General features: G+C 33.2%; 1 protein-coding gene across 3 annotated transcripts in view; it reads right to left on the bottom strand.

The window, feature by feature from the left end:
* Positions 1 to 6,249: 6,249 nt before the first annotated feature.
* Positions 6,250 to 10,760, bottom strand: part of BCL11A (BCL11 transcription factor A) — a 72,644-nt gene continuing 68,133 nt past the window's right edge. For all 3 annotated transcript variants that reach the window (XM_053459700.1, XM_053459701.1, XM_053459702.1), the window contains one exon: positions 6,250 to 7,750. Coding sequence is in view for 1 of the 3 variants with exons in the window: in XM_053459702.1 (XP_053315677.1) it covers positions 7,686 to 7,750 (65 nt within the window). In the remaining 2 variants the exon portion in view is untranslated. The remainder of the gene's footprint in view (positions 7,751 to 10,760) is intronic.

Genomic DNA, 10,760 nt, shown 5'->3' with positions numbered 1-10,760 from the left:
TGCAAGTGCAAATTAACAAAATACTGTGGGGTTTGGGGGAAAAAGCATGCAAATGAGTATATATTAAATGTAATGAAATTAATAAACCTTTAAAGAATGTATTTATTTTTTATTTTATAGTCACCTAGAAGTTCCTGCGGGAACAGGGCCCTTCATTCCTCTTGTATCTGTTTGTCAATTGCTGTATTGTACTTGTCATTATCTGTTTTTTAATCTTGTACAGCGCTGCGGAATCTGTTGGCGCTTTATAAATAAAGTATAATAATAATGATAGTCAGTGGGATCAAGTACAATTTGTTTAGAGTCAAGTAGTAAGAAATAATTAATACAATAATTGTTACTATATATATATATATATATATATATATATATATATATATATATATATATATTTAAAATGTCCTTTCTTCACCAGGGCTATTTTGTACTTGTACTAATATAAAGTAAATTTCTGTAGGCTTGTTTTGGTTTTTGTGGCCACCATTAAAATCTGAAAACTTTACAGCTTGAAGATGGTGATTTGCACCTTGTAGTTATTGCTATTCTTTAAAATGTATAAAAATCCTATGCATTTGGGGTGATTTTTAAATCAGGCATTACTACGCCAGTAAGTGTTTCTGGTTATTCGGAAAATAGGTGGATACTGCGGGGTACAGACTGATTCTACTTTATCATCTTGAGAATGTGATGCAGAAGCAGTTTGTACCTACTGCAGTACAGATCCGCCAGAAACATTTTTTCACCCCTGGGACTGTTGAGGAATTGGTATTACCTAACTGAGCTTTTGGATTTAGTTAAATTTTCTATTTTTTACTTTTTGTTATTATTTGAATGCATTGTTGATGTACATGCATTTCCCCTTTGTATATATTTTTTGTCTATACATTATTATCTGGGATAGAGAATGGCATGATAATGTTCTTTTATTCTATGCATTGTGGGGTTTATGATCTACAGCAAGTGTTATACCAGTTTTAGTCTACTTTGTTCTCTTAGTTATTACCATAACCATTGTGTTCATATGAAATAAATATATAATAATGCATCCAACAAATTGCTCTGGAATCCTCTTATTTTTCACTTTCTATCATAGAACTTCAAGTATGTCTTTATATTTCAATTATTTTGGGAGGCTCGTAAGACTTGAAAGGTGAAATGGGCCCAATGATAACCCAATTGCGGAAGAGAATTATTGCCGTTGCGGTAACTTGTCACATTCAATAACTTGCTTTGCATTTTATATTAGGCGATGTTAAAACAGTGTCACATATCAGACTCTTATGGCCAGAGAAAGTAAGATGTTACTTCAAGCTTTGTGATTGCTGGTAAATAAAATATGACAAAACACCAAGGTGCCCGTTTATCAATGATTTACGGCCCTTTACATTATAAAGCTGAGCATTGCTTCTGTGTGGGTAACGGGAGACCAGCTCATTTATCATGTACCTACTGCCACTATGCCTGTGCCTTCACAACTGTGTTTTGTGGATTGTAGAAAAAAATAAATGAAGCTGGAAACAAGTATATTATATATATATACTAAGATGACAGCTGAATATATTGAATAAAATAATTAAACTTAGGTGGTTGTACATATGTGCATAGATATACAGATGGCCAAACGAGGCATAATAGCTTTAAAGTACAAACATTTGGTCCCAAGAAATAATTATTTGAATGTTGTGACAAATAATTAAGATAGCTGCTTTCGTCTACACATGTATATATTGGTTATTTTAATAGGTACATATAGTTGAATATATTGGTGAAACTCTGAACTGGGAAAAATGTACCATTTGTAAAAATGACAGGTCAACTTAAGGTTTTGCAATGGCAATGGAATTGCTTGTTATGTTTTACCATTCGCAGATACTTTGATTTAAAATATGTCAAAATGAACAGGAAACAGAGAAGATATTTTTGAATGATGCTTTGAATGAAGCGAAATGCCATCAAGGGAAAATATTACACAAAGAAGATCTGATCTATTTATTATAATTCCCAGAACATGTTGTAAGAAAAGGGAATATATGTATTTTGTTTTTATAATAATAATAATACATAGAAAGACGCATGACCATATCTAGGATTAGGTGTGTTTATGACCTAATAATTTGGATCCCTATAATGAAAGGCAATCCTACTTTGCAGCTATGGAGTAAATGGCGTGACTCTAATCGTGCTTGCCAGCACATGTGCAGGAAAAGAAATCCAGGCCACATATGTGAGCCTTCTCACCCAAGCAGAAGCCCACCGGCAGCCATAATTAATTTGCATTGGTTTATCTGGAGACATCACATGGGGGGGCACCCTACATGTCTCATGTCCACAGACGCTTAATCGGAGGGCCTCCTGGACGTTTGTGCTCTGGATTTTTTTTCTTCTAAAATGCGGCTAGTATGGCCCAAACGGCGATGCAGCACACAGAACCTGAAAACAATTGTTAGCTATTAAAAATGCCTCCGACCTCTGCCCACTATAACTGTCAAGGGAAGAGAGGACCACAAAACTTGTGGAGAGGGTCATCATGTGGGCAGAATATTTTCTTCTCTATATAAGTATTAGTATAACTAGAAAAATGTATGCATACGGAATACATATACAAAAATACCCTTAAAATATGGAGTAGAGTTCTGCCATTGGCTATTTGGTTTAGCAGCTTGTCATGCAAAGCCAATAAAAGGCTAAGCTCTATATGTGTAAACTTTTTTTCGGAGGATGTGATATCCTGTTGGGTCATCTGAGATGAGCACATAATTCAGGCATCTGCAATATTGCCGAACACATTTAAATAGATATGTTTTTACTGTGAAAATGATTTGTTAGAACTCGCAAAATAACTTGAAAAGTGGTATCAGTAATAAAAAAAAAAAAAGGGAAATCATCTTAAAATTTTTACATACCCATTAAATACTGACTACTTTTTCAGGGTGAGTAAACGATACATCTGAATTATATGAAGCCAGAAATACATTAGAGAGGCATGAACTATAAATCTATGATAAATACTGTAGATGTATCTGAGAATTCTCAGGATATACTTAGGCAGATCTAGAAATCACAGCTGATTACCAACCGTCCAAGACAGTCTATTGATCTCAAGTAAGGAAGTGATGTGTAGAGAGTAAGGAGGAAATCTCCAGAACAACATGTCAGGATAGTTTCCAGTTTTGACTACAATGGGATGCATATGAGAGCCCCTACATCATTGCCTCCCCATGTAATAGATGAGACTCTCCTGCACTCGTTCTACCACTATGCACACATAGCTTACAAAATATGCCTGTGCTGACATCATCCTCAACAGGTAGACAAGCGAAGAACACGTGCAAGAGTCCACTGGAAGATACTCTTCTTCTCTCCAATATCGTCAGGATTACAGATCACCTGTTTCACCCTACATTTAGTGATGACCTATAATCAAGATGGTAACACAGAGCATATTTCTTAATGTGAATGGTGAAATTGAGTTATTGTTTACCTGACTCCTTCACTGCCCTTATTACAATCTCCTTTGGTAACATCATTGTTGTTTCAGTCTGTGTGTGGGTTTCTGTGTTGTCTACACCCCACAACATTGGATTTTGTAAGGAAGGTATAGTCTCTAAAAAGAGAGGGACGATTACCACTTTGGAGAGTATTGAAGAAAACAATTATAATGCTTAACAAATGCAAACAGAAGTGTGGGCCATCAAAACCAGAAGGGCAGAAGAACCAAAAGCTCATACCCTGCCAAAACTAAAAGAGTGGAGGTGTATTGCATTGGTGTGACGGGCGGTAACAGCTGGCAAAATTGTGTGTAGCTACCAACCACCCTCTCCTTGCTGGAGAACGAGACATCACCCAGATCTCCAGCAATCAGCTGGAGGTACTAGTTTTGTCCTAATCTGTTTTAGTCTGGTTATGGTTTGCTTTGTACCCTGGAAGCTACTGGAGCTAAAATGTTTTATTTTTTACTTTCAGCAAGAGGATTCTGTGTAAAAAGTATTTCATGGTGAGTAAAAAAATCTGGTTTTTTTTTATATGTGGATATAAACGGGAAAGAAAATATATTTCCATAAGTGTATTTTGAGTTAAATGTCTAAAACAAAGCCTGCTACAAAGCCTTTGTAATTGCAATATTCACTTTGAACCCTTCCCAGCACCATTTTCTTTTTTTCTATCTCTAGCTCCAGGCTTTTGACTACTAGCAGTGTTTCTATGATGCCAGCTTTAGGACTGGGGCCTGAAAGGCACATTTATGCTTTGTGTGTTCTTGACCTTTTGGCCAAGGAGGGACAGAAAGGGGTTGTGTATCCATTCCTGGAGTGTGGCCCCCAGAAGATGAAGATATGGGGGTCTGTAGATATATTGCGGCTCTTACATAGGCACTTTTGGTACTGTTCACGTTTTTCTTTACTTATTAAAACACCGCACTTTGTACTTTAATAAACAATCTGTATCTTACTACTGCATAGAATGTCAATGCCGCTCTGCGTATGTGACATTTTCTGATTTAAATATGGCAGCAAATAGGAGCCAAAATGGCCTGTCTAACTTGCCCAGGGCAAGAAACCATTTCTAGAAGAATTTTTATCCAGAAGAAAAAATCATTTAAGTCTTTCTATTTATTGTAGTTTCTATTTATTGTAGTCTCATTTGCAGAACAACAAATTATCTTTTGGGTTATTTGGATAAAATGCTCTACATAGGAAATTCATGTATATTATGCTTGTTACTGAGAAATGCAAATACTACCAGAGACCTTTACGCAAAAAAAAAATAAAATAGTGAGACAAGCAAACGTGTGAAACATTGCCATATTTAAAGAGGCAGCCAGACCCAAGGTTATTTTTTCAGGTATGGGTGAATTAAGGAGTTTTCTTCACTGGCCTCTGTTTAAGTGAAATCTGAGCTCTGTTTCTTCTTGCAAACCAGCTTGTTTATTTACCCGGTGTCTGGAATCTGGCATTTGTGTTCAGTTACCAACACATTCATCTCTATAGGATGCGTTCAAAATTGCCATGCAGGTGACACACTAGCTTGCTTAACAGGTTGGGCTGCCGGGGTTATTTCTGGCTTCTTTTTTTCAAATAAAGAGCCATTCCTACAATCAGGTCTCAATATAGTACAAACAATTATTACAAAGATGGTCAAGACTATAAGTAAATAATATATTATCTGATTAAGTGATGCAGCAAATTCAGTTAATAAACATGTATTTATATTCTTTAGGCTTGCGTGTGAGTGTGTGTGTGTGTGTGTGTAAAGAAAACTCCCCTAGCGAATACTTCAAGTGTGGTCATCTGATGTTTTCTAAGTTAAGAAAGTAACTTGACCTGAGGTTTTTGTAATTGATGGTCATTGTGCAAAAATGCTAAGAATTTTCAAGAAGTCCCCTTGAGCCTTCAAACTTAGGTAAATTATGAAATTCCAGCAGAGGAGTTCAAAGAAAGCGTAATCTCAGCATATGCCTCCAGATGGCCGAATGGATGCCTATATGTAACAGATCATTATAGTTAAATTTTATTTAGAAGTGAAATATATACAACACATATCTACCAAACATATTGCTCCTCCATATGCAGAGCGTCTATAATCGAGTTCAATTTTAAAAGAAAATTATTCACTGCACTCGTATTTGTTAAAAGTATTCAATTTTGCAATGTATAATGAATGTTTTAATAATATATGTAGCAGTTTGGATTTTTTAACTATATATTTTGTCTTAGTAATGTCCGTTGCCAGAAACAAACTGTAGCCGACCCGACAGGGTTAACTGAGCATATGTGAAATTTAGCTGTCATACACCAAAAAAGTGAAAGATGAGGTCATGGGTTACCTTTGAGGTTCAGCAGACATCTGTATTTGAAACAGTACTCCCTTTCAGAGTGTTTGAAGAAATATTGCTTACCTTGCAATTAACCCATTGAGAGAAAAGGAGCTTTTTCTTACACAATTCAGATTCAGTCAAAGGTAAACACCGATTCAAATAGCAAATGCATGCAAGGTCAGAACGATATGTTATGTGGTTTCCTATATTAGTGTATAGATTGCATCAAATTCCCCCAGTGGTAATGTTCTCTTGAACTTTGAGATATAGCTATTCTTATTGTAGTCTGAAGAAATCATCTTTAAGATTTATCTGCTACATGGCAAGTTATGGAATTCATTCTTTCTCATTGGGAAAGCCAAGATTTCCCAATTCTTATATTTAATGAAAAAGAAAAAAAAACCAAAATGATTCAAAAATGAGAAAAAAGCCAGGCCTAAATCTTTACAGTTTATTGTGTCAATTTCATTTTTAGCAACTCAACCTTTTTAAAGGCAAATGTATAACGTGTATTAACAATGGTTCTTGGAATATACTTTCAGTATATAACAACGGTACATCACATTAAATTCACCCAAAATGGGTAACAAATAACATAAGAACTGGCAGATTTATTTATTTATAACTTACAATATTTTACTTTGTACAAACTGCATTAAAATGTCCCCCACCTGTATATTTCATAATGCAAGCAATATATTTAGAAGTTCAGGCACTGATACTGGACTTATTAATTCTGGGTTTTATTGCAACTCGGAGGAACATATAAAATGGAAATTATACGTAGCCAAAAAAATTGTATTTTCTTCACCCAGCTTCATTCATTTTTTTCACAAAGTATTTAAAGTTAAGTTATTGTATCAACAGCAAGTATAATACATTGACATAGTTTCAGTGCTAAAAGATTCTTGTTATCTATAAGTAGGCCTTGAAAATCTAACAATGAACATTTAATGTTAACCACATCATTTTTTTTTTCCGTTTGTGAATTTTCAACATAGAAATATATTTATAAAAGTTTATCTGGACAGTAGGTCATGCTTGCATGGAATTTTACAGCAGCTTAACAACACATTATGGATGCCATATAAATCTGGTGCAGAATTCTAACAAACTTGAAAAGGCCTCAATGGTTCATGGTTTTTATAACACCATTAATTTATCACACGGTTAGAAAATGTCACATTTTGTATTAATACGTTTTTTTAGAGCTCAGAGTACAATGTCTCATTTGTAAAAGTTATGTTCTTGTTGACTAGTTTTAAAGCCCCGGTAAGTGAGAATATGTTGTATATTATCTGTTAAACAAGTCTTTTTTGATGTGTCTCTCATACACAACAAAGCTGAATTTATTTCACTTTCAAGCAAGAGTCAAGATAAGAATTTAAGTATGTATTATATTTTAGTTTTGCCATCAGATTTATAATTTGACTTCCATTTTTTTATTGGCAATGGTGAAAAATCAGCTGCCATTGGAGCTTAATTTACATTAACATTTTTTTAAAAAAAATCCAAACTATTTTTTAAAGCCTGTGCTGCACACTGGCCAGTGGCCACTCATAGTAGAGAGCAAAAAAAAAAAAAACAATAAAATGTACCACCCAAAATAATATTTTGAGTTATATGAGAGCAATAATGCAGAATTCAGGAGGGAGTAATTGGGCTTTGAGAGGATTCCTGCATGGTACATAGGCCAACGCTATTCCGCTAGAACTTTTGTGGTAAGTTGATGAACTTATTTTCATTTAGAGTTATCTGGCCTGTTCATGTTCGTCTTCTCTTTCTTCTCCGTCATCGACAATGCTAGATGTTTTGTTTTTTTTATTTCTGCCCAAATTGGTATGCATATTTGTTAATACTTTTGCATATCTTTTCAGACTTCTTGCCATATATATTTGATTGTTCTGTCCTTAGATCTAATGATGCTGTATTTTCCCCCTAGAAAAAAGGGATACAAATCACACTCTTAGTAAATAAAAAAAGTATTCCCTTAAAGACATGTGGAAATAAGTAGGTCACATACCAAAATGCATACAAGAAAAGGTAGTGTTGCTCATTTTTACAACAAAGAAAGTTAATATTTGTTCTAATTTGGCAAAAATAAAACAAATGTAAAATAAAAAAAATAAAATAAAAAATAAAACATATATTATATACATTGAAAAGCTATGGAAATGGTAATTCACGCATGGATTGCGAAATGAATAATGGTGCATGAGTGTCTTAGGTGTAAAAACAAAAAAAGTCTTGAGTTGAGGAGAAATGCGTACAAATGTTCTTCTTTACAGCAAATAATGAATGAAGCTGGTGAGATGTGTGAATACCACAAGAAATCTTTATTTATTTATTTGTACGTGTATTTATTTTAGCCCCATTGATTACATTTTTCTTGATTTGAAAGTCTTTAGCTGAAACCATAGATGGATCCATAATAAAAGTGATTCTGATTATTAAGAAAATTCCAATACAAAATTGAAAAAAAATATTTCTGTATTATATTTATTTTTGTTCAAGGTTTTACATATTTTGATAATAAGTTAAAAGGTATAAAGAATGTATACAAACAGGTAATATATCAAATGAAGGTCTTGGGGGTTTATTCTACTACGGATGTCACCAATAAATTTCATAATGTTAAATAAGGGCACAAGAGGCTTACAATGTGTACATTATTTCATTTTTTATTTATTTATTTTTTTTATTATTTTTCAATAAAGGGACAAAATGGGTATATGAACAGGAAAATGCAGACAACTGCCAAAAAAACACAGACAGTGGTTTATCCAATAGAAATTAACAAAGACCAGAAACAAATACAATAAAAAAAAGCCAGGTTTGTATGACCTTTGGTCATCAAATTAAAAAAATAAAAAATAAGAAATAAGTTTAAAAGAAGAAAATTATAAAGATCAAAAAGTGTGCCCTGGTTTTAAACAAAAGCACATAACCAATAATAAATAGTGACTCCCATAGTAAAAGATAAAATTTCAAGTTACGACAAACAGTTTTCATTACAGGAATAGAAAAGGCCAATAACAAAATATTCTGCATTGCCAGTTACAAAAAAAAAATATTAACTAAAGCAATCTTTCACCTTAATATGCTTTGCATATGATTTTTTTTCCTCCAATCTGAATATAAAGCACCATTTAGTTTTTGGCAATGAAATAAAAATAAAATGTGTGTTTCTTTTACTGCATATGAAGTGTTGATGCTGGAATGTAAGGTGAGAGTAAAAGGGACAGAAAGCACATTACAAAACAAACCAACGTCATCATCTTGCGTACTGTATACAGTATGGCAACCAGAGTAGCCAAAACGTAAAGGTATGTACAGTGCTCTGGGACATAGCTCTCAAAATGATATTCTCATGTATTTTCCCATAGAGCCATCATATGGCTTCTTAACTATACAATGTCAGACTTTGTTTTTTGTTTTAAAACATACAAATTATTTTCACTATATTATCCTGCCAAATTTTATATATATATATATATATATATATATATATATATATATATATATATATATAATACACCGTGGCAGCATGTGTTTTTATTTCACTACCAAAAAAAGGTAAATTGATACCTTTGAACGAGCAACTGTTAAAAATACAAGCTTTAATATAAATACTATAGGTCCTACACTAAGTGAACATTAAATTGAAATATCATTCTAGAAATACAGAAAAAGGATACCATAAGTGTGTTTTAGCATAGGAATCGACATGAGCGTACGTTTTCCTATCTTTAAGTACTATATAGTGTGGAACCTTTCCTAAATGCACATTTTTTTTTTCCAACCTTATAAAACTGGGATATGCCCAAGGCATAGAAATTCCTCTACCATTGTTATTTCCAATGAATAATACGTCTTGCACATCACCAAGACAATGGAGCCCAAATACAGTCCCCCTAAAGAAAAGTGATGCTTTCTTATAAAAAAAAAATACATGTTTATACTTCAAACTGTATTTGTACACACAAAAAAATGTTGCGCTGTAAAGGCCAAAGCAATTATTATTTTAACGTACATGTGGTCTGTTTCCATTCACAGCATTGTCTACATGGACTTAATGTATATCTGCAAGTCAAGTATGTAGCTGGCACAAACACACCTATGTATATACACATGTGTATATACATGTGTAAATGTGCTATATATAAACATATGCACATATATTTGCATGCCTATATATATGCATGTTAAAACACGGTCGATTTTGTTTTATATAGCTTTGCAAAATTTCCCTTATATGAAGACCTGTAAACAGGGGAAATAGTACAGTGCATTTAATGTATCTGAGCATTTTCATTTATACTCAACCGCTTTGTACCTCTGATTAAAAGAAAGGTACACATGTATATGGAAGAGTCAAGTGCTAACTGAACACCAACTGGAGCACATAGTAGCTTAGTAATGAAATAATGATTTTGTTTTCCCTATGAACTGTGACAACTGAAAAATTGTGGGGAGCAAAAAATATAGAATTATCTACTAAGAAATTCTTTTTTTTTTTTTCAAGACAAGCCTTTAAAAATTCTAAGTTAATCATCATTGCCTTAGTTATAGCTTATATGCCTGAATTATTTTCTCCCAATTTAAAAGGCTACCACTTTGTCTTCATAAGATGTACATTTTTATCATTTCCCTATTGCTACACCTTATGGCATATCATTTATATCTACTTTTCCAAACAGTGCAGTATCTGAGAACGTTATTAACGTTAACAAGGATTGTCAGTTTGACAACCACATATATAAGAATAACTTATTTTGTTTTAATTTTTTATATGTTTTTTTTTTTACCTGGTTATCTCAAAAAAGTCATTATATTTGTACAAAAATCAAACCCTTCAATATTATATGCTAGGTTGGGCTTAAGACAAAGCTTAATTCGAGAAAATTTCAGAAATAAAAATGTAGACTCCTTCAACGTTGACAACAGG

Source organism: Spea bombifrons, chromosome 3 (genome assembly GCF_027358695.1).
Source record: "Spea bombifrons isolate aSpeBom1 chromosome 3, aSpeBom1.2.pri, whole genome shotgun sequence".
Classification (NCBI taxonomy): Eukaryota; Metazoa; Chordata; class Amphibia; order Anura; family Pelobatidae; genus Spea; species Spea bombifrons.
This window is presented reverse-complemented; position numbering and strand designations above follow the sequence as displayed.